At 37.5% G+C, this 25,762-nt stretch overlaps 1 protein-coding gene across 4 annotated transcripts in view; it reads right to left on the bottom strand.

The window, feature by feature from the left end:
* KIF4A (kinesin family member 4A) overlaps positions 1 to 25,762 on the bottom strand; it is a 125,559-nt gene that overhangs the window by 68,359 nt on the left and 31,438 nt on the right. For all 4 annotated transcript variants that reach the window (XM_025466094.3, XM_049107546.1, XM_025466095.3 and 1 more), the window contains exons 8-10: positions 16,358 to 16,474; positions 15,568 to 15,743; positions 9,974 to 10,035 (exon numbers count right to left, since the gene is read on the bottom strand). In XM_025466094.3, coding sequence (XP_025321879.1) covers positions 9,974 to 10,035; positions 15,568 to 15,743; positions 16,358 to 16,474 — 355 coding nt within the window. The remainder of the gene's footprint in view (positions 1 to 9,973; positions 10,036 to 15,567; positions 15,744 to 16,357; positions 16,475 to 25,762) is intronic.

The raw sequence follows: 25,762 nt of genomic DNA, 5'->3' as shown, positions 1-25,762 counted from the left end.
TAACCTCTATCCTTGGCTCTTGGTTTAAAATATTTCTATTCATGCCATAGAAATGATGGCTAAGTGAAATAAGTCAATCAGAGAAAGGCAATTATCATATGATCTCATTCATATGTGGAATTTAAGAAACAAAACAGAGGATCACAGGGGAAGGGAGGGAAAAATAAAACAAGATGAAATCAGAGAGAGAGACAAACCATAAGAGACTCTTAATCATAGGAAACAAACTGAGGGTTGCTGGAGGGAAGAGGGGGTGGAGGGATGGGGTAACTGGGTGGTACACTGCATGCTAATTAATTGAATTTAAATAAAAAATAAATAAAAACAAACAAAAGCGAAGGCTAACTGTGGCTAAAATACACATGGTCTCCCTCCTTTTCCCACTTTCAATCCCTTATCAAAGATTAGGAGCAAGAAAGGAAGAGGTATGGGGGAGGTAGAAGTGACACTGCCAAGAGCTGAAAAATAACCTCATCAGTGTAAGTCAACTACCTATTTACTGAAGTTTAGGGAAATAGCATTTAAGAAGTCAGAAAGTTGATATAATGACCAGTGGCCACTGAGAGCACATTTCACAATTTTCCATAAGTAAGTGTTCCCTTCTAAATGCCCGCCTTGCTTGAAACCTCTTATTCATTTGTCTATCAATTTTAAATTGTTTAGAGTGGGTGGTGGCAACAATGGTGTCCATATCAAATAGGAGTGGAAGGCAGGGACAGAAATAGCTTGTAGTACATCATATAGATAAGAACCTTTGGACCTTATGCAGATTACTTGATATCAGTTCCAGACTAATGGAAAAGACCAACAAGATGGATGGTTTTGGTTTGTTTTTTGTAATCCACTGGGATTAATTGTTCAAAATTAACTGGAAAATAGGACTGGTGAGAAAAGATCGGAAGAAATATGAAGATCCGGATCTGAAGGAAACTGAAGGGAAAAATGAATAGCTGTCAAGGCTATAATAAAGAGGAAATAAAGGACAGGGAACAGCTGTTCTCAATCTCAATAAAGGATCAGAAAGGATTTCAGGAGTAGACACCCTCTTACTCAGCTTAAGACCTCCAGGAATTCTTACGGAAAATCTTTGCATGCTCTTTATTCATAAAGTTAGTAGCAAGGCCACACCATAAGGTCTAATGTTATACTACTGAGAATTTACTAAGATTCTTTTCAAAAATTATTTTTAAATTATTTTTTTAAAGATTTGTATTTGTTTATGTTAGAGAGAGAGAGTGCGAGCACAAAGGCCGGGGGCAGAGGCAGGGAGAGGGACAAGCAGACTCTGTGCTGAGAGTGGAGCCTACATGGGCCTGATCTAACCACCCCAAGATCATGACCTGAGCCAAAATCAAGAGTTGGATGCTCAGCTGACTGAGCCACCCAGGCGCCCCAAGAATTTAAGACTCTTATGAAAAAATGTTCAATTAAAATGTGGATTATAAACTCTTGGCAATTTTAGTGTTATTTTAGGTTGCCTTGATATTTTCTTATTGTTATTAAGCTAAAAACTTCCATGCATCATTTATGTAAGCTGACAAGCCCCCAAAGTAATGATACTTTTAACTCAATAGTTTTTTCCTCCTAAAAATTTCCAACGTTTCTCTAAATGGGGGAAAATACAATGGAAAACCAGTGTTTCCTCTTTTGCAGGCTATTTAATTGTCAATGCTTGGAGTTCAAATTAGCTAAGCATGTGTAAATTGATAAACACAGAAAATCAATACAAAAGCTTCCATGACACACATTCAAAAAGAAAAGAATATAATTCTAGGACAAAAAGCAAAAAAAAAAAAATCATTTATATGAACTGTATATTTTGTAAAAAGCCTTTATGAAGTGTCTCTTAATATATACATTTTTGAGAAAAGAAGTACCATCTATTTCTCTGTGAAACATTGAACAGCTGAGTTCACTGTTTGATTCATCAACTGTTTCTTAGCATCTATTCCTTGTGCAGCTGAAATTATATCCAGCAGTATATTCTTGGTGGTTGGAAGTCTGAAATAGTTTTTTTAAATATTTTATTTATTTATTCATGAGAGACACAGAGAAAGAGAGGCAGAGACACAGGCAGAGAGAGAAGCAGGCTCTATGCAGGGAGCCCGATGTGGGACTTGATCCCAGAACTCCAGGATCACGCCCTGGGTCGAAGGCAGATGCTCAACTGCTGAGCCACCCAGGCATCCCTGAAATAGTTTTCATTAGTCTTGTGTCCATTAGTCTTATCTTACATAAAACAGGTCTATGCTAAACTGAAAGGAAAGGAAGATGGGTCAGTAGCTTCTAAACTGATGAAACTGGGGCACCTGGGTGGCCTAGTCACTTAAGTGTCTGACTCTTGATTTCGGCTAAGGTCATGATCTCAGGGTTGTGAAATCAAGCCCCCTGTCAGGCTCTGTGTTCAGCAGAAAGTCTGCTGGAGATTCTCTCGTTCCCTCTCCTTTTGCACCACCGCCCCCCCGCCATGCTCTCTCTCAATCTAAATAAATAAAATAAACTGGTTAAACTAGAATAGGTCTTTAAGAGACCCCTTAAGAGACCCCAGATTTCCTCAGTTTCTTTATCCAACATTCTTAAAATATTGTCAGGAAACCAAGATTAAGTTACCCAAGGAGGGAAAATTACAAAGGGTGATCGTCTCTGGGTGGTAAAATTGTGGCAATTTTAAGATTTATTACTTTATACTTTTCTAAATGCCCTATAAGAAGCAATGCATCTCTTTTATAATGAGAAAAAATGATTAAGAGTTATTGAAAATAAGGATATTAAAAGAAAATAGGCTCACACATACGTAAGAAAAAAACTCCATATGAAATGTAAAAAAATAAAACCAGCATCAGTTCTAGAAGGAAACATGAGCAAATTCCTCTTTAACCTTGGTGTAGGGAAAGGCATTTTAATTATGAATCAAAATCCAAAGCATGAAGAGAACGTAAACACCAGAGCAACTTTGGAAAATGGTGGCAGTTTCCTGAAAAGTTAAACATACAACCCAGCAATTCTACTTCTAGATATCTACCCAGTAAAAAACATATGTCCATACAAAAAAATTTAAAGTAAATGTTCATAACAGCAAAATTCCTAATAGCCAAAAAGTTGAAACAATTCAAAAGTCCATCAACCGGTGAATGGATAGACAAAATGTGGGTTATCCAGACAGTGGAACGCTACTCAGAAAAAAAAAAAAGTACAGGTAGTTATACATGCTATAATATGGATGAATCTCAAAATATTATACGTGAGTAGTGAGCATAGCATAATGTTTAGAGAAGTTGAATCACTATGTTGGTACACCAGATGCTAATGTAATATTGTGTGTCAGCTTATACTAAAAAAAAATGAGATGTACATATGTCTATATATACAATGGAATATTAGTCATAAAAGAATGAAATCTTGCTAATTGTAATGATATGGATGGAGCTAGAGGGCATAATGCTAAATGAAATAAGTCAGACAAAGACAAATACCATTGCTTTCTCTTATATGTGGAAATCTAAAAAACAAAACAAAACAAACAGAAAGCAAAAAAAAAAAAAAAAAAAAAAAACAGAAAGCAGAAACAGACCCACAAATACATAGAACAAATGGAGGTTGCCATGGTGGAGAGGGATGAGAGGATGAGTGAAATAGGTGAAGAGAATTAAGAAGCACAAACTTCCAGTTACAAAATAAATGTGTCATGGGGATGAAAAGTACAGGATAAGGAACAGAGTCATTATTATAATAACTGTATGGTGACAGATGGTGCCTCCACTTATCATGATGAGCACTGTGTAACGTATAGAACTGTTGAATCACTATGTTGTAAATCTGAAACTAACATAACATTGTATATCAACTATACTTCATTAAAAAAAAGAAGTCAGAAGGAAAAAATTATTAGTGAAAGAAGCCAGACAGAAAATCCAAATACTATATGATTCCACGTGTATAAAATATCCATAAGCAATCCATAGTGCTGGGAGTGGGGAAACAAGTAACTGCAAGTAGGTATGAAGGATCTTTTAGGGGTAACAGAAAAGTTCTAAAATTGGATTTTGTGTTGATAGTTGTGCAACTCTGTAAATTTACTAAAACCGTTGAATTGAATGAGTTCTATGGTATGTAAATTACATCTCAATAAAGCTGTTAAAATCAGAAGGCAATGCAAAAATTGACACTTTTTTACTATGTGAAAATTAAACATTTTTGAATGACAAAAACACCAAAAACAAAGTAAAATAGAACAAACCAGGAGAAAATATTTGAAACACACACTATAGACAAAGGACTAATATCACTAATATATAAAGAACCATTAAGAATAAGGGCCAGAATTAGGATGGATATTATTATTTTTTTAAAGCAGAAAATAGCAAGTGTTTGGCAAGGATTTGAAAAAAAATTGGAACCCTTGTGTACTGCTGGTAGGAACACAAAATGGTGTAGCCACTATGTAAAACAGTATGGTAGTCTAATTAAAAAATTAAAAATAGAATTACTATATGATCCAGCTATTCCACTTCTGGGTCTATACCCAAAAGAACTGAAAGCAGGGTCTTAAAGTATTCATGGCAGCATTATTCACTACAGCCAAAAGGTGGAAGCAACCTGTGTCCATTGACAGATAAATGGATAGACAACATGTGGTATATATATACAATGGAATAGTATTCAGCCTTTAAAAGAAAGGAAATTCTGACACATGCTACAACATGGATGAAACTTGAGGATATTATGCTAAGTGAAACAAGACAGTCGTGAAAGGACAAATATTGTATGATTTCACTCATGTGAGGTGCTTAAAATAATTAGAGGAAAGTAGAATGGTGATTGTCAGGACTGAGGTGAGAGGGGGTACTGGGGTGTTAATGTTTAATGGGTATAGACTTTCAGTTTTGCAAAATGAAAAAAGTTTTGATGACAGATGGTAGTGAAGGTTGTACAATATTGTGAAAGTACTTAATGCCACTGAACTGTATACTTGAAAATGGTTAAAATGATGAATTTTATTTTATGTATATTTCACCACAATTTTTTCAAAAAGGGCCAAAGGATAAAAAAAATCTGATACAGGAACCTCCACACAGTTTTCCAGAGTGGCTGCACCAGTTCACATTCCCACCAACAGTGCAAGAGGGTTCCTTTTTCTCCGCATCCTCTCCAACATTTGTGGTTTCCTGCCTTGTTAATTTTCACCATTCTCACTGGTATGAGGAGCACTGGGTGTTATTCTGTATGTTGGCAAATTGAACACTAATAAAAAATAAATTTATTATAAATAAATAAATAAATAAATAAATAAATAAATAAATAAATAAAATGACAAAAAAATCTGATAGAAAAATGGGATGTATGGACAGATAATTCACCAGAAAGAGATAAAAGTGGCCCCAAAACATATGAAAAAAATGTCCAAATCTACTCATAATTAAAGAAATGGAAATTAAAACAAGATACTGAGGTATAGTATGTTTCACCTATCAGATCAGCAAAAAAAGGAAAAAGTATGACAACATATTCCATTGGTGAGGCTTAGGGGAAATAGGCACTATCACAAACTGCTGTTGGGAATACAAAATGCAGTAACCCTTCTGAAGGGGAATATGGCAAATCCAACAAAATCACACATGCACTTATCTTTTGTCTCAGCAATCTCATTTCTAGAAATCTACCCTGAAGATAAATCACTAGTAATATGAAAACCAAGTAACATGGTTATTCACTGCAGTATATTCGGAATTACAAAATACTGGAAACAACCTAAATGCCTAGACATAAGAAAGAGGCTGAATTAGTATATTTGGCATATGTACACTAATAAGAGTACCATGCAGCTGTAAAAAAGAATGAGGAAGATTTCTATGAACTGATAAGAAATGATTTCCAGGGATCCCTGGGTGGCGCAGCAGTTTGGCGCCTGCCTTTGGCCCAGGGCGCGATCCTGGAGACCCGGGATCGAATCCCACGTCAGGCTCCTGGTGCATGGAGCCTGCTTCTCCCTCTGCCTATGTCTCTGCCTCTTTCTCTCTCTCTCTCTCTCTCTCTCTCTCTGTGACTATCATAAATAAATAAAAAATTTAAAAAAATTAAAAAAAAAAAAAAAAAAAAAAAAAGAAATGATTTCCAGGAAATGCTGAGAAAAGCAAAGCCACAAAGACTATCTGTAGTATACTACCATTCACATAAGAGGATATAAAAAATATATAGGTATATGCTCATTTGTACAAGCAAATACAGGAAGGTTACACCAGAAACTAAAGAGGTTGGTTGAATGTGGAGGAGGGAGAAAAAGTGGTAGAAATAAGGGTGTGATGGGAGATAAAGAGGGAATTTCACTGAATGCTTTAAAAAAATATTGTAGTAAAAACATGAACAAAATTTACCATCTTAACCATTTTTAAGTGTACAGTTCAATAAAGTATATTCACATTATCACACAATAGCTCTCCAGAACTTTTTCATCATACAAAACTGAAACTTCATACCCATTAAACAACAACTCCCTGTTCCCGCCCCTCTCCCCCAGTCTATTCTTTTACAGTTTTCTGCCATTGCTTTTATTTCTACACTGTTCTGTACCTTCAACTATAGGGACATAGACCTTTGCCTATGTTTCCTTCTGTGTTTTTTGTGTGGTTTTCCTTTTAAAAAAAATTGTGGTTGAAAAGCATATAAAACTGGGGTGTTTGGGTGGCTCAGACGGTTAAGCATCTGACTCTTGGTTTTGGCTCAGGTCATGATCTCGGGGTCATGAGATGGAGCCCCACTTTGGGCTCTATGCTCAGTGGGTTGTCTGCTTAAGATTATCTCCTCTTCCCTCTGTCCCTACCCCCACTCACGTGTGTTCTCTTTCTCTCTCTAAAGTAAGTAAATAAATCTTCAAAAAAAAAAAGACATATAAAACTTAACATTCTTAACTGGTAAGTGTACAGTTGAGTAGCGTTAAGTGTATTTACATCGTTGGTAAACAAATCTCCAGAACCTTTTAATCTTATAAAACTGAAACCTTTTAACCTTAAAGGACAACTCTCTTTTTGCCCTGCAGCCCCAGGTCACTACTATTCTACTTTCTGTTTCTATGAGTTTGACTTCTCTAAGAATCTCATGTAAGTGGAATCATACAGTATTTTTTGTGACTGGCTTATTTCACTTAGCATAATGTCCTCAAGTTTCAGTCATGCTATAACATGTAATAAGATTTCCCTCCTTTGTAAGGCTAATATTCATATATATATATTATTTATTTTCTTTATCCATTTATCCACTGATGGACATTTGTATTGCTTCCACTTCCTTGCTATTGAGAACAGTGGCGCTAGGACTATGGGTATGCAAATATTTCTTTAAGACCCTGATTTCAATTCTTTTAGATATATACCCAGCAGTGGGATTGCTAGATTATGTGGTATTTCTATTTTTAACTTTTTGAGGAACCTCCATACTGTTTTCCATAGCAGTTAAACCATTTTACAATCTTTTCAGCAGTGTACAAAGGTTCTAATTTTTCCACATCCTTGTCAACATGTTATTAACTTTTTTTATACTATCCATCCTAATGGGTGTATGGTGATATTTCATTGTGGTTTTGATTTGCATTTCTCTGCTGAGTATTTCTTTTTGTGTAACTCTAACTCTTAGAGCATGATAACATTTCATAAACCCTTCACATACTCGAAATATAATCAAATAATTAAAACCAACCAAGATATAGGGGGAATCCTAAAATGGAATACAAACAGTAACTCTGGGAACCAGTATCTTGCCTGGATACTCTAAGCCTAAAGACAAAAAGAACTGTACATAAATGCTGTAATCGAGTTCATAAAAGTGTTTCTCAAAGGGGTATGGGCTAGCAATTCTGAAACTACTTTATGTGTATATGGAACTGAATAAGTAAGTAAATAGATTGCAGATAATGAGAGCTGATTTCTCACTATTGGAAAAAGGAGTTATAAATAAAGGGAGGAGGAAAGCTAAAATGAACTCTGTAGTATTGGACTGGAATCAGAGGTATCAGTATAAGATCATGGCTTTTAATATGTGTACAGACAGATATAAAAATATAAATGAGCATATGTGTGCATTAATAGACATACAAATATTTTCTAGCTCTACTCACTGAAAGGGCATCAGTGACACCCCAGTAACAATAAGCACATATAGCACTCAGATTGGGTTTCTTTTTTTAAAAAAATTCTATTTATTTATTCATGAAAAGACACATGGAGAGAGGCAGAGACATAGGCAGAGGGAGAAACAGGTTCTCTGTGGGGAGACCAATGTGGGACTCAATCCCAAGACCCCATGATCAAGACCTGAGGCAAAGGCAGACACTCAACCACTGAGCCACCCAGGCAGGCATCCCTCAGATTGGGTTTCTAAACACTACTTTTTTTTTTCATTATATTTATGTTTTTTCTTTTTATTTTATTTATTTTTTAAAAAATAATAAATTTATTTTTTATTGGTGTTCAATTTGCCAACATATAGAGTAACACCCAGTGCTCATCCCATCAAGTGCCCCCCTCAGTGCCCGCCAACCAGTCACCCCCACTCCCCGCCCTCCTCCCCTTCCACCACCCCTAGTTCGTTTCCCAGAGTTAGGAGTCTTCCATGTTCTGTCTCCCTTTCTGATATTTCCTACCCATTTCTTCTCCCTTCCCCTCTATTCCCTTTCACTATTATTTATATTTCCCAAATGAATGAGACCACATAATGTTTGTCCTTCTCCGATTGACTTATTTCACTCAGCTTAATACCCTACTTTCAAATAAAAAATACCAGGGCTCTTTTGAGATATGGTTGGTTCTAGAATTGGGACAGATAAGGAAAATACAAGATGAGTGTGGAACATCTCATGGAAATGCTTAAAAACTAGAGGGTGGGGGAGCCTGGGTGGTTCAGTCAGTTGAGTGGCAGACTGGATTTTGGCTTAGGTTATGATCTCTGGGTTCTGGGATCAAGCCCCACATGGGGGTTCAGTGCTCCGCAGGGAGTCTGCTTGAGGATTCTCTCCCTCTGCCCCTCTCCTTGCTCACGTGCACTTTCTCTCTCATGGATGAATAAATATTAAAAAAAAACTAGAGGATGTATTAAAGAACATAAGAACCACCCTGAAAGAGCTCCTACTGGACAAAGCAGGAACAATTTGAGTAATAAAACAAATAATCATAGTATTGGATATTAACCCATAGAATAAACCCATGTGTCTATGTTATATATATAGTCTTCATTATACATACATATTATATTTTATTTATGTATAATGAAGAATTTTCTGTACAGTCTATACATAGACTATTATTTTTTTTTAAAGATTTTATTTATTTATTCATGATAGTCACACAGAGAGAGACAGAGAGGCAGAGACACAGGCAGAGGGAGAAGCAGGCTCCATGCACCGGGAGCCCGATGTGGGATTCGATCCCGGGTCTCCAGGATCACGCCCCGGGCCAAAGGCAGGCGCCAAACCGCTGCGCCACCCAGGGATCCCTATACATAGACTATTATATATAGTCTTCATTATACATACATATATATATATATATGTATATATATATATATAAAAGGGGAAAAGAAACAGCTCTTCCTCACAGTAGAATTCCAATTAATAAATTTTTTTAAAGATTCTATTTATTTATTCATGAGAGACACAGAGAGGCAGAGACATAAGCAGAGGGAGAAGCAGACTCTTTGCCAGGAACCCAATGAGGGACACGATCCCTGGACCCCAGATCATGCCCTGGGCTGAAGGCAGATGCTCAACCACTGAGCCACCCAGGTGTCCCCCAATTAATAAAATTCTGAGGCCAGAACCCATGATCTTTCTATCACATCAGGCTGCCTCAAAGCTAACTACAAGTTTGGCAAGATCCCTACCTTGATGCCACATGCTACCAGAAACTTTACTCAATCCGGGGAAAACAACCACAGGAGAAATGACCTCCGCTAGAATATACATTTAAAATTAATCTATGACTCTTACTTTATAGATCCAGGCAGGGTACCTCCATGGGCTTGTAGCAACAAAACCTGTAGCTGTTGTACCTGGGAAAAGCAAAGAAAAATAGTCAACTAATCACAGATCAAAAGCTATTTACCCCTTATCAGCTAAATTACTACAGTTAGCCAGAGTAAATTTATTTGATAGCTATGGAATCTAAGATATATCTTAGGCATTACAGAATGCCTCAGGGTTGATGAGTCAATGATAAAAGTCCAAACAGCATTATATGAATGACTAGTACTTGGAAGATGAGTTGTTCTTTTTACCTAAGCATCTTAATAGCTTTTTATTGAGCATCTATTTTTTTTAGCATCTATTTTTTAAAAACCAAACTCAGCACTGGGCTAGGTAATGTGAGGGGGGATTCTCATGTGCCCATGAGAATAAACTCTTGTGTCTTATTGTCAAGTTTATAATCTAGTTGGCAAAGAGAAGCCTATGGCCTGAAATAGAAACAATACAGGACAGAAGATGCTAATTCCTTTTTTTTTAAAGATTTATTTATTTATTCATGAGACACAGACTGAGAAACAGAGGCAGAGACATAGGTAGAGGGAGAAGCAGGCTCCTAGCAGGGAGCCTGATGCGGGACTCGATCCCGGATCCCAGGATCACGACCTGAGCCGAAGGCAGGCCCCCAACCGCTGAGCCACCCAGGCGTCCCAGAAGATGCTAATTCTTAAAGTACAGTTAAGTACTTTAGGGTTCTGAGAAGAAGCAAATTAATGAAATTCCAGAACAGTCAAAACCAGAGTGTACATGCAATCATCCTCTCCCACATGGAACCCCCTGTTCAGCAGGGTGTCTGCATCTCCCTCTGCCCTTCCCCCTTGCTCGTTGAGTGCTTTCTCTCAAATAAATAAAATCTTAAAAAAGAGAATATGTTCAAGTGTCTCCTGTCTTAAAGCAAAAGCGCCCCTCTCAATCCCATTTCTATCTCTTTTGCCCTATTTCTCTCCCTCACAAAGTTTGAGAGAAGAGGGCAAGCCCTGGTGGCTCAGTGGTTTAACGCCGCCTTCGGTCCAGGGCCTGATCCTGGAGACCCAGGATCAAGTCCCATGTCAGGCTCCCTGCATGAAGCCTGCTTCTCCTTCTGCCTGTGTCTCTGCCTCTCTCTGTGTGTCTCTCATGAATAAATAAAATCTTAAAAAAAAACAAAGTTTGAGAGAAGAGTCTATACTCATTACATCCATTTCCTTTTATTCACCCCTCACTTGCTCCTCAAACTAGTCTTTTTTTTTTTAGACCCCTTATTTGAGAGAGAGAGGGCATGAATGGTGGAGAGGGACAGAGGGAGAAGTGGACTCCCTGCTAAGCAGGGAGCCTGATGTGGGGCTTGATCCCAAGACCCTGAGATCATGATGACCTGAGCCAAACAAAGGCAGATACTTAGCCACCCAGGTGCCCCTCCTCAAGCTATTCTAAGCAGATTTCTGTGCATAGCATTCCACTGAAGTAATTCTTGCTAAGGTCACCAATGTTCTGCATGTCACTATTTTTCAGTCTTCATTTTACTCGACTGGTAGCATTTGGCTTACCAGACACCATACTTTCCTGCTTTTCCTTCTATTCTCCTAGCTGATCTACTAAGGCTCTTTCTTGGTTAACCTTTGTGCCAGTTGTGCTTAGATGATAAATCCTCAAAGTTCAGTATCAGTCTTCTTGCTTTATAGACGCTCCATCAAGTCTTGTCTCTGCCTAATGGTTTCAATTACCATCTATAAAATGGTGACTTCCAAGTTTATCTCAAACACAAATCTTTCTGAATGTAGACCTTTATATTCAGTCATCTCCATGAATCTACTTTTGCTCCACTATAACCCATTTCTACACAGCAGCCAGACCAAATTAACATTGTTACCACCCTGCTTAACATTATTTTTAACATTATCCATGAGGCCTTGATCAGGTCTCTGCTTCTTCTGTAGTCTCATATTGGAATATTCTTTCCTGGCTCCCTATGCTCTAGCCATGCTGGCATTCCTTCAGTTCTTCAAATATACTATATGCCTTCCTAAATCAGGACCTTTTCAGATTTGGTATATGCCTGGCACTGTTCTAAGTGTTTTCTGTGTATTAATTCATCTAACCCTCACAAAAACCCTATGAAGCAGGTACAATTATTTCTATTTTATAGATAGGGAAACCGAGGCACAAAGAATTTGGCCAGGGTACCTAGCTATTGAGTTATAAAGCCAGCATTGGAATGTGGGCAGTGTGACTGCAGTGTCAATGCTTTTAACCACTACACTTTGCCACAAATACTTTTACTTCTCCCAGGAAGCCTCTTTCTTCTTTTCTGCATAGATAATTCCTACTCAAATCCCTCAGATCTCAACTCAAACATTGCTACCTCAGGGAAGCCTTCTCAGCTTCGATATATAACAGAAAACTCTGTTCCACAATGTCATACTACCCTATTTAGCATACTATCTCATTTTAGAAAATGATCTATTCGTATGCTTATGTGTTTGGTATTTGCCTCTCCTGCTTAGGCAGTAAGTTCCACCAAGGCAGAAATTGTGTCTGCTTTGTTCAACAATGTATTCTAACACAGTATCTGGCACATAATAGCTTTCAATATATATTTATTGTTGGAATGAATGGACAAATAAATGATTAGGAAGAAGTGTATTCTTTTTTTTTTTTTTTTTTTTTTTTTTTTTTTTTTTTTTTTTTTTTTTTTTTTTATTTTTTAAATTTTTTTTTTATTGGTGTTCAATTTACTAACATACAGAATAACACCCAGTGCCCGTCACCCATTCACTCCCACCCCCCGCCCTCCTCCCCTTCTACCACCCCTAGTTCGTTTCCCAGAGTTAGCAGTCTTTACGTTCTGTCTCCCTTTCTGATATTTCCCACACATTTCTAGGAAGAAGTGTATTCTTGACAATAAAAATACACATAAAAAATAGCAAGGCAGAACGGAGTATGGCATTTTATAATTGAGATGACACTGTTAACAGGTAAATTACTTATATTTTCTACAGTGACCCCTGGGAGGGACAGAGGGAGGGAAAGGAGGAGAAGGGAAGGGAAGCTATAGACTTAACTGAATAGTAGCTATAATCACCAAGGAGGAAGGCCAGAGATGGAGTAAACACTACACAGCTGGGAAATTCTAGATTCCTAGTGGAAAGAGTACTATACCCTGGAAGGCAAGAAAACTTGACCCCTCCCCGCGCTGTTTCACACACACACAAGCCTGGGTCAATCCAATTACCTGCCTTCTCATCTCTCTACCAACCAGAGCTACTGAGCTGTTGCACAACCAGTTATATTGATACCACCACAAATGCATGCTCCTGGTCTGCTACCTCTTCCATTTCCATGATTACAAGCCTCTGTGGTCTCTTTGATCCCTCTACCCCATTATCTGGTTGCTTGCACTAAGAAGACCTTGTCTCCTACTATGCTGAGAGGATAAAGGCTGTCAGGCTGAAAACCCCTCAGTTCACCTTCTTCTCCCTCTAAATAATTGTCACTGTATTCTTCCTATCCTAACCTCTTCTCTTCTTGTCTTGGTGACAGGTATCCCTTCTACTGTCTAAGGCCAATCTCTTTTTATTTGTGCTCAGGATCTCAACTACTTAGAGATGGTCCCTTAGCAACTAGTTCCTATTCTCAGTTTCAGTCTCTCCCAACTGCTTTCTTCCACTTGATTCAAGTCTCTCCCATATTTTTAAACACAAATAGACCTGTATCCTTTGACCCTTGACTGTCTAGCTATTGCCTTCTTGAAAGAGCCTACCAGAATCCTCCACTTCCTTACCTAGCATTCACTGACCATCCCACAACAATCTGCTATCATTCCCCTGACCTTCTTCTCACTGAGGTCACCTTGATTTAAAAAAATGGACACTTTCCAGTCCTTATCTTACTTTATACCTCTTTATACATTTATACTTTTGATGGTTCTCCAAACTTTCTTCCTTATCTCCCACGATACCACTGCTTTTCTTCCTACCTGTTGACTCCTTCTTATCTTTTTGTTTTCCCTCTTTTCCTCATTCCTTAAATACTGCTGTTCCCCCCGAGTCCAGTCTTTGGCCTTCTTCTCTTCTTGGCCATTCACTCATTCAGCAAATATTTAAGAGTACCTTAAATGTGCCATGTACTCTTTGATCTCGTTCACTCTAATTTCAGATTCCATCTAAATGCTAATGACTCTCAAATCTGTATCTTCAGCTCAGACCTCTCTAGGTTAAACCCAAATGGCCAGCTATGTTTGAACAACTGTATTTAGATGTCCCCCAAGCTTTTCAAATCCAAAATGTCCCAAACTGAATCTGTTTCCATTTTCCCACCTGACCTTGTTTTCCCTCTTGTCTTCCCTGACTCAGTGATTGGTTGGTCGTACCATTTAGTCAGTTGTCTAAGCAAGAAATCCGAGAACAACCTTGATTCTCCCTGCCTGCCCTTCCACATCAAATTTGTTACCAAGCAAGCTCTATACATTCTACCTCCTTGGGTTTTTTTTCTTTCTAATTTGTACCCTTCTCTTAATTTCTATGGCTACTGTCTTTAGTTCAGGCCATAGTTCTCATCTGGGTTATTACAATAGCCTATAGTAGATCTGTGGGGGATATGTTCCAAGACCCCCAATAGATGCCTGAAGCTGCAGCTAGTACCAAACTTTATACATACTATGCTTTGTATATATACTATATACTATATTTTATTTACTATATTTTATATATAATATATTTTTATACTAAATATAGTAAAATATATACTATATTTTATATACTATACTATATACTATATTTTCTATATATACATACCTATGATAAAGTCTAATTTAGAAACTAGGCAAGTAAGAGATTGACAATAATAACTAATAATAAAATAGACCAATTATAATAATATACTATAATAAAAGTTATGGGACTGTGGTCTTCCCCACTCAAAATATCTTATTGAGATACTGCCCTTACACTTTTTCTTGTGATGATATGAGATGATAAAATATCTATGTGACGAGTGTCTAAGTGAGGTGAATGATATAGGCACTGTGACATAGTGCTTGGCTACTATTAACTTTCTGACGATATGTGAGAAGGAGAATCACCTGCTTCTAGACCATGGTTGATCATGGGTAACTGAAACTGTGGAAAGTGAAACCATGAATAAACAGGGGCACTACTATAATTTATTTTCCTACTTCTAGTCATACCCACTTCTAATCTACTTTCTCTATGCTTGCTATAGTGATCTCCCTAAAACACACATTTCACCATGTCACCTACTTATTGAAAATCTTTTAGTGGCTCCCCATAGCTTTCAGGTTGAATTACAAATTCTCTAAGAAGTCATATAAAGACTTTCAGGATCTGATTCTTGTCTTATCTCTCAGCGCTCACTTCTTTTTCAGTGAAATCTCCAATGCCACCCCCAAATCTTAGAGTGATGATAAACATGCCAATAGGAATTACTTTAAGGTTTTCCCAAACTAACAGAATGCTTAGCTCACATCTCTAAATCTCTGGTAGAGGAGAAGCTGAGAAATAGGAGCTCTATCATTCTACTCACATACTTATAATTTTTTCCATCAAATTTTAAAGCCCTTATACCTGTTGCTTCAGATGATTAAGTTCAGCTGTCTGGGGATCAATATTAACAACAGGTTTGTTCTTGATTTTTCTTGCTCTGTCAGCATAGCGAAGGGTATTTAATGTTTCTTCTAGATTGGAATCAGCAGGACTCACACAGGCTATCATAAGAGTATGGCTATTACCTCCTAGAGAATCTGAAAAAGAACAACAGGAGGAAATAAAATCAAACAAGTAAAGTGCAAGCAAAGCTATCCATTTGGGTTGGTGGCTTCAAACTCAGACCTCTAAGAAAAAAATTCTTAAGAATCTGCAAATTTCCTATTTGTGCCAGTATAAAAATACTAAGATTTTTGATGTGTAAATGATACAGTTTAGAATCTTATTCCATATGTCCCCATTCTTAAGACTTATTTCAGGAGTTAATCAGTTTAAAACAACTGGGGCCTGGCCCCAGTAAGTTAGGAGCCACTATTGGAATTAAACATTCTTAGGATGCCCCCTCTGGGTAGGTTTTAATTCTTCAAGGAATTCTGTTTAATAAGCACTAATAAACAGTAATCCAGTTTATTTTCAGGTATAAAGAACAGTTGTCACTCTATAGACTTCTTGGCTCTCAAAGGCATATATAAAGACATCTTTCCGTTACCTTAGAATCCTGCTTGCCAACAGGTCTCTTTCCTCTTTATCAATTAGATAGCTCTGTATGTGATAGTCCAACAATCTGTTTCCCTGTCCCATCTTCACCTTCTCAGCACTATTATTCTGAGTTACTCATTTATTTTTAGAAACACTCTGAAGCAGTGCTTACCTTGAAGCAGTCGAGTCAACTTGGAATCTCTGTAGGGCACAAAGCCACCCTTTTTGTCATCTCCAAGAGCACTGATTACATTTCCCAAGCACAGGAGGCCTCGGTTAATATTAATACCTAATAGCAGGAAACAAAATTCAAATTGTTTAGTAAAGCATCGAACGTACACCTGCATAAAATAAAAACCACACAGAAATATTAAATCATCAATCTTAATGAAACTTCTTGATCCTATTCACTTTTCTGAGGACAAAGGTCTAAACATTGGGTATGCACATTGAATTTGCTGGCACTTCTTGCCCTTTTCCCATAGACACAGAAATAACTATCACCGTGACAACAATCTTTGTATATTTACTTTTTTTTAAAAGTTTTTAAAATTTATTCATGAGAGACACAGAAAGAAAGAGAGGCAGAGACATAGGCAGAGGGAGAAGCAGATTCCATGCAGGACCCGATCTGGGGACCCTGGGACCATGCCCTGAGCCAAAGGCAGACACTCAACTGCTGAGCCACCCAGGCGTCCCTGTATATTTACTTTTTATATCCATTATCACATTTAATTCTTAACACTGAGAAATTAGATGAACAGCTACTTTATAATCATCTTGCTAAATTATTTTTACTATCAGTCTCACCTTACAGATAAGGAAACCAGCGCAGAGGTTCAATGACTTGTTTAAAGTCAAACAGCTGGTGAGTGGTAAGCCTGACATTCTATCTCAGGATTTCAGTTAAGTCCTATGCTCTTTCTATGACACCAACACAGGAATACATTATCTCTTGTTCCTTTAAAAGGGTTAAAGATTCTTTTATACTTCTTTATTTCCCAGCTTTTCTTCTTAAATCCTATAATAATCGCTGAGGTCCTTCTAAAGACCCTGATCTTCCCATGATTACGTTTTTTATGAAAAGGCTATATATAGTGGTTAAGTGCATGGGCTTTGGTGTCAAATAGACCTAGGTTCTAACCTGGCTCTATTACTGACTATCTATATGATTTGGGTTAAGTTCCTCTCTAAAATGAGGCAAATCTATCTACCTCATTGGGTTGTAGTGGGGAATTAAATAAGATACTTCTACAAAGTTAAATGATAAAGAAATGGGATCATTTTTGTTAATGCTACTCTACCTTTTAGTTACTTGGCCATACTTTGGACTCCCTTATAACTAGAAACAATCATATTTACAAGATCCTGAGCTCCAAAATTCCTGACTACATCCTAGTATCCTTTCGTTTCTTTCATGAATCCTGTTCTTCACCTATATTGTGACCAATTCACTGACACTTTCTTTTTTTTAAGATTTATTTTATTTATTTGAGAGAGAGTGTGTGTGTGTGAGTGGGGAGGGGCAGAAGGAGAGAGAGGAGGAATCTCAAGCAGCCTCCCCACTGAGTGCAGAGCATGACACAGGGCTCAATCTCACACCCCTGAAATCATGACCTGAGCTGAAATGGAGAGTTGGGGCACTTAACTGACTGTGCCACAGTAGGTGCCCCTACTGACACTTTCTTTTTTTTAAAATTTTTTATTTATTTGAGAGAGTGAGAGAGAGTTCGTGAGATAGCACATGAGAGACAGCATGAGGGGCAGAGGAGGGCAGAGAAAGAGAGAGAAGCAGACTCCCCACTGAGCAGGGAGACTGACATGGGGCTTAATCCCAGGACCAGAGGATCCTGACCTAAGCCAAGGCAGATGTTTAACTGACTAAGCCTGCACCTCAATACTTTCTAATACTCCCAGTAGATCATCTTCTCCCAGGCCTTAAACTGGACCCTGTGACTGATCATTTCAGTTAGGCTTTCCCAAGAACTCACCTTCCTATCATGTTAATTCCCAGGCACAGGTTAAACCAACTCTCTCTGTGTGTGTTTCTGTGTGTGTATAAGTTTCCGTAGGCTGCAAAGCTGAAGAAAGTCACATAACCAAATAAACTAGATCCATTCATTTTAAAACATTGCTATCTGACTTTAGCTGAACTCTTGGTCAATTGATAATCTTTTCTTCCTCATTCCTACTCCACTACACCAGTTATTCTAAACACTCATCATTTTCAAGACCGTAAACCTCCCTTCACTCTATTAGTGGATGATTTCAACAAATACATTGTGGAGATCAAAGTTTTCCACAGGGGAAGGTTTTCCCTCTCCTCACCTCACAGTCTTTTTTTTTTTTTTCCGGTACCGATTCCTTCTTCCCTCTCTTTGTTTCAGAGTAATAAATAACTACCTTTATTTCCCCTTCAGCCTCTGCTAGTTTCTGTTCCCTCCATTTTCTCTGGGACCCTGGATCCTTTGATCTTCTCCCTCTCCCTTAGACCTTCAACTTATTTTCCTTTCACGAATTCCTTCTTTTCAGTCTTTGTACATGCTCAAATCTCCCCAAACTAAAACAAAACAATCCCCTTAAGCAATCATCCCTTTCTTGTTCCTTTATTGCTAACCAAAAGGGATACCATTTTTCAGGGCCATTTATCCTATCAGGATGTGAGGGAGAGTCTGTTGAGATTTATCAAAGCTGCTCACCAAAACCTGTACTAATTCTTGTATTAGTTCATTCCTTTCTTTTCTTTCCCCTTTGAGCCCATAAGAACACTGGCCATCTTGTTGGCTCATATCCCATCTGGGATGTAAAAGAGAGACTGGAGATTTTTCCAACCTGCTGAGCAAAACATCCATCTATAGTTTCATACAAGAACAACAATAAAAAGATCTAGATGAACCCCGAGAAGAATCTATGGCAACCATGATCTAAGCAAGAATGATACACTTGAGTATGCAGAGGCTGTTTTGTGTTCTTCAAATAAGAATTAGGGCTCTGGAATAGAAAGGAGCAAGGGTAGTGAATCTCTAGAAAGAAACCATCACAAAACAGGATTTGATTTCCTGTTGTTAAGAGATTTTAAAATGATAAGTTCTTGACATGGATGTACTATACATCATAACGTCTGAGAAGCACATGTTTGCAGAGATTTAAAATCTGACCAAGAACGGCTATGGAGGAAAATGTCCAGATAAAATTCTAAAACCTAAATTCTCTAAGATTGAGAATATATCAAACAAGGAGAGGATCAAGAATACTACTTGACATTTCTGGGTATTTATTTACTATGGCAACAAATAAATAGTAGAGATTTTAACTTGAAAGGGAAATATAACTTGCATCATGGAGGCATGTTGCAACAAGTTTCAGAACTAGAACAGAAGTAACAGGGGAGAAAAACCAGGTAGCAGAGAAATGCAGTAGCTCCATATAGAGCAGCTCTCAACTGGGGATAATTTTGCTTTTTAAGGAACATTTGGCAATATCTGGAAACATTTTGGTTGTCACAATTTGTGGGTGGCAGTGAATGCTACTGGCATATAGTGGGCAGAGGACGAGGATGCCACTAACATCCTACAAGGCACTGAACAGCCCCCAAAATTATTTGATCTAAAATGTCAATAGTGCCAGTTGAGAAACTCTTCTCTATAGGTGAAGAAAATATCTATGAGCCTAAGGTAGGTAGCCGAGTAAAATAGGGTGAAAAACAGAAGTAGTTTTATATTACTAATATGGTCCACCTAGTCAGAGAGAAAGGGAATCATCTGTTACTGCAATGTATCACAAAACTTACAGGAGTAAATACTGAGAAGGTATAGAGTAAAAGGGAATTTGATTAAGAGACAGAATCTTGTTCACACTCTGCCTCTGCCACTTACTCATAATGTATGACCTTGAACAAGCCACTGAAACTTTCCTTTATTCATAAAATAGCTGTATACATACCTTACCTCGTGGGACTATGATAAAAATCAAATGTGATCTACAGAGTGCTACCTACACAGAAGTTTTTATTAATGGGGTAGACAAACTCAAATAATTTGGTTATCTATCCACTAAGCTATGTGATGCTGAAAGCAGAGCACCTCATAAATTCCTAATGTACTCTGATGACAGTTTCGTCACTCAGAAGATACTATGAGTAAATAAGAAAAATGGCTGCTTTGGCCTTCAAGCCGACACACACGGGAGAGCTGATTATATAAGTAAAATGATGGGAATCTGTTTGTTGGGGACCAAGGGGCATGGTTAAACACTAGTATGCTAGCTGTTAAGAAAACAGATCTCCAAAATTCAGGATAAAGGACAGCTAACTTTCTGGGAGCAGGACATCTAGGGGAAAAAGGACAGAAGGCTTTCAAAACATAAAATGTAATTGTCTAGTCACAAATTATTTCAATAAAATAATCAATGTAGCTTCATAGAAATCAATGTGGCAAAGAAACTCATACACAAAAAGAACACAGAGCATTATAGGAAGCTCTGTTCAAACACAGGAGATTGACTACTGGCATTTCTCTCCTCTTCCAACTAAAACATCACTAAAAGGAATTTTAAAAGTACTCACTCACAAGATCCCAGAACAAAGAAGAGAAATATCAGTAGACAGGAGGTTAACATATTTTTTAGAGTACAGGTGGAGAAGCAATAACTGACTTAGCAAGATGGAAGAAGCCTCAATCTAAAGAGCCTACAGGGGGACAAAAATGATGATAGTGATAATAACAGCTAAGTTTATATAGTATTTGCTATAAGCCAGACACCATCCTAAGTACTTTATACATATTAACTCATTTAATCTTCCCAACAGTCCTATAAAGTATGATTATCCCTACATTGACATATATGAGAGTTGAAGCACAAAGGGGTTAGGTAAATTGCCCAAGGTCACACAGCTAAGAAGTGGCAGTCATTATTCAAATATAGGCAGTCTGGCTTCAAAGTCCATGGTCTTAATCTCTATGTTCTATGGAAATGAGCTGATATGGTCACTTAGCACCAGGTACACTGGAAAGAGGACAGACTTGAGGCTGAAAATAAAGGACTAGTAGAAAATGTGTATACAGAACTCTGGAATTCTCAAGTCTCTGCCCCAGAGCCATGCAACTACTGTGTTCCCCATTCTCAATCATTCCTAGTCTACTTAATGGGATAGTTTTTCTAATACCCACACATTAAATGTTGACATTCTCTTGAAACTGTCTTCAGCTCTATTCTCCCTATATATACTCTCCCAAGGTTACTTTATACAGCCTAGAGTTTTAATAAAACTCTAGTAATGAGTCCCTAATCTGCATCTCCAAACAATTCCTCTTTCCTGTTGTCCAAAGCTGTATTTTGGCTACCTACTGAATAGCCAATGGGTTATGCCCATGAGGCCTTGAATGAAATACCAAACAAAACAGAATTCACCTTTCAATGCCAATCTATTTCACCTCCAGGACTGTTCCTTTTTATTTTCTCTCCATCTAACCAGTCATCCAACAAACAGCAAACCTGAGATATTCTGGACACTTTCTCGTTTCTCACCCCACACATCTGAGTCCTTTTCATTGAATACTTAGTAAATAGGTACAATGTTCTAGGCACTGTGCTAGTTACTAGACATACAAAGATGAGTAAGTCACAATCCCCACTCTCAAGGAGTTCATAATCTAAAGGGAGAGATGGACACAAACAAAAATAATTGCAAATATAACATTAAAGGAAAAGATGTGTATAGTAAAAATAGGTTCTTGTAAGGAGGAGTGGTAAATTTTACCTGGGAAGGTAAAGGAGGGTTTCAGAAAATAATTAAAACTTTGAGCTGAATTGTGAAGGATGACTAGAACAGTGCCAATGGAGGAGAGAAGGGTAGGAAAGAAGAATGTAAGGGCATTCCAGGGCAGAAGTAGCGTATGTCAAGGCACATATTTGTGAGGAGCTATGGGTAGTTCAGTATCAATACAATGTAAGGTATGAGATGGAAAGTGACAAATAAGGAGTTTAGAGGACAGCTAGGGAGAGATCATAAGTGCATGACAGATATGTAAGTCTCAGGTGTTTATATTTATCCCATAGGTCAGTGGTTTTTGAATGGTATTCCTCAGAACCTCAGGGATACTTCAGGGAATCGCAGAAATCCTTCAGAGTCTCTGCAACTGTAATTTGGGATTTGTGGGGGGGATTTGTATTTTTAAAGTTTTTTATTGTGATAAAATATGCATAATATAAAAGTTACCATTTTAACCATTTCTAAGTATACAGCTCAGTGGCATTTACATTTACACTGTTGTGTAACCATTACCACTATTTACAATTATTTTAAGCATTTTAAAAACTGCCTTTAAACAGCTCACTTCAATGTGCTATATTTCAAATCTCAATATACTGGAGTCTACCAACACATTATCTTGTGTAGCAAGGTTAATGAAGTTTCCTGCAGTCTTTGAAAATACCTCTAATATTTGTGCATACATTTGACCTTCATGCAAATGTGTATTTTTAGGTTGTGGCTTTGCAGAGACTCTTCCCTGGTCACATGCTCGTGCATGGAAAATTGTTCAAGTTATCCTATGGAAAATTGTTCAAGTTATCCTACCACTATACACGAGTTTGTAGTAAAACACTAGAGAGAGGCAGTTACTCAATTCACCCACTCCTCACTGCTTCAGTCAGGTGGGTAGTATCAAATGGATGTCACAATCTACATGTCCACTGATGGATGAATGCATATACAGAATTCGGTGTGCACACACACATACATATGATGAGATACTATTGAGCCAATAAAAGAAGGAAATCTTGTCTTTTGCAACATGGATGAACCTTGAGAACATTATGCTAAGTGAAATAAGTCAGATGGGGAAAGAAATAGTGTAGGATCTCACTTATACATAGAATCTTAAAAAGCTGAACTAGAATAGAATGGTGGCTGCTAGAGGCTGAGGGGTGGGAGAAATGGGGAGATGATTGTCAAAGAATAAAAACTTCCAGCTATTAGATAAGTTCTAGGGACCTCATGTAAAGCATGGTGACTATAATTAACAGTACTGTATTCTATACTTGATAATTATTAAGAGAGTAAATCTTAAATGTTATCACCACACACACACATACACACACACACACACACGGTAATTATGTGAAGGAACAGAGGCATTAACTAACCTTATTGTGGTAATCATTTCATAATATATACATGTATCAAATCATCACATTGTATACCTTAAACTTACATATGTTACATGTCAATAATATCTCAATAAAGCTGGGAAAAAAGATTTAATGAGATAGCACAGATGAAGAACTTAGCCAATGGCACTCACAAAAAAAAATTTCAGGGCTTCTTGTAAACTTCGCAAGTATCCTATTAGGCATTTATAGTTATTACATAACATAAACTAGGAAAGCTACTAGTAGTGATACAACTTTGGATTTAAATGTTCTATCATTTGAAACTCCTGGATCATTTTAATAATTGAAGAGAATCCTGAAGTTGTAAAGTGGGCTGTTAAGAAGTATTTATAATTCGCAACTACATATCAGTATGAATCACGATTTTCTTGATAATGTGTCACTAGACTGAATTATAGGAAAAATTAGAGCAAAACCTTCATTAAGATTCTGTCATCCAGAATCCCCATCATGTCATATATTAAGAATGAAGAATGTTCACTAGAGGTTAGTTTGTAATAGCAAAAGTCTGGAACCAATCTAAATGTTCATCAGTAGGGGAATGGCATAATAAATACAATGGTATATCTATATGATATATAGACATGAAAAAGTACATGGTAGAGATGTAGAAGTTAACATGGAACAACCTCCAATATATATTCATTCAGTGAAAAAAATAAAGGGTAGACTTGAATAGACTACCTTGTATGCTTCCATTTGTATAGAAAGAGAAAATATCTAGAAATGTGGATTAGGGATTTAGGAAAACAGAAGAATTTACTTTTCATTATACTGCATTTTTAAAAAAGTTATTTCAAAACACTTATTCAGATTCACAGGAAGTTGCAATGAAATGTCCAGGAAGGTCTTGTGGTGAATGGTAACATACTGCATAGCCAGAGTACAGTATCAAAACCAGAAAGTTAACATTGGCATAATCCCCAGAGTTTATTCAGATTTCAGCAGTTTTTACACGGTGTGTGTGTATGTGTAGCGGGGGGGAGGGGGTCCATGCAGTTTTTTACTTGTATAACTTCATGTAATCATCACTAAAATCAAGATACAAAACAGTCCTATCACCACACGGGCTCTCTTGTGCTACCCTTTATAGCCACACCTATCCTCCCCCGCAGTCCCTAACCTCTATCAACCATTAATCTGTTCTCTCCTATAACTGGACTATATCAAGAATTTTGGTTTTGGTTATTACAAACAGAGCAGCTTTGAACATTCCTGTACAGATTTTTATGTGAACATAAACTTCCTCTGGGATAAATGTCCAATAGTGCAATTACTGTATTGTTTGGTAAGAACATATTTAGTTTTAGAAGAAACTGTTTTCCAGAGTGACTATAGCTTTCTACATTCCCACCAGCAATCTATGAGAGATCCAATTTCTCCACATTCTTACCAGCATTTGGTATTATTACTATTTTTTCTTTTAGGTATTATGAGAGCTGTGCAGTGATATCTCATTGTGGCACTTGTATTTCCTTAATGACTAAAGATACCAAACATCTTTTCATGTGGTTATTTGCCATCTGTATGTCCTCTTTGGTGAAATATCTGTGTCTTTTGCACACTTTGGAGTTGGATTGTTTTTTACTACTAAGTTTTCAGAGTTCTTCATATGTTCTAGGTATGAGTCCTTTGTTGTACTGCATTTTTTATAATGGAAAATTTTATGATATGCCAGTTAATATAAAGAAAGAAATTGTAATTATAAACTAGCTATAATATTCTTATTGTTTGAAGACTGACTTATGTTATAAATCTGAAATTATATATTTACGTGAATATAAAATCCGTTCTTTTATTTATTTCTAATGTTAGAGTTTGTTGTAAGATTTCACTTAGAGTTCTGCTTTAAAGTGAAAGCAGATAAAACATCTGCTGTAGATGCTGGAAACAAATCAAAGTGTTTTGGGAGAGGGAGAAGAGAGGGAGGGGCAGAGGGAGAGAGAAAATGTTAAACAGGCTCCACGCCCAGGGCAGAGTCCCACCCAGGGCTCGATCTCATAACCCCAAGATCATGGCCTGAGCCTAAATCAAGAGCTGGATGCTTAACAGACTGAGCCACCAAGGCACCCCACAAATGGAAGGCTTTAAAGAGGGGGCATAGAAACATCGGGGTGCAGGTGTCCCGGCGTTTCATTGCATTTGTATCTTTGGGGTAAATCCCCAACAGTGCAATTGCTGGGTCGTAGGGCAGGTATATTTTTAACTGTTTGAGGAACCTCCACACAGGAAGGAGCCTCGGTGTCCAACGAAAGATGAATGGATAAAGAAGATGTGGTTTATGTATACAATGGAATATTACTCAGCTATTAGAAATGACAAATACCCACCATTTGCTTCAACGTGGATGGAACTGGAGGGTATTATGCTGAGTGAAGTAAGTCAGTCGGAGAAGGACAAACAT

Source organism: Canis lupus, chromosome X, assembly GCF_003254725.2.
Source record: "Canis lupus dingo isolate Sandy chromosome X, ASM325472v2, whole genome shotgun sequence".
Taxonomy (NCBI): domain Eukaryota; kingdom Metazoa; phylum Chordata; class Mammalia; order Carnivora; family Canidae; genus Canis; species Canis lupus.
Note: the sequence above shows the minus strand (reverse complement) of the source record. Positions and strands in the feature narration are given on the sequence as shown.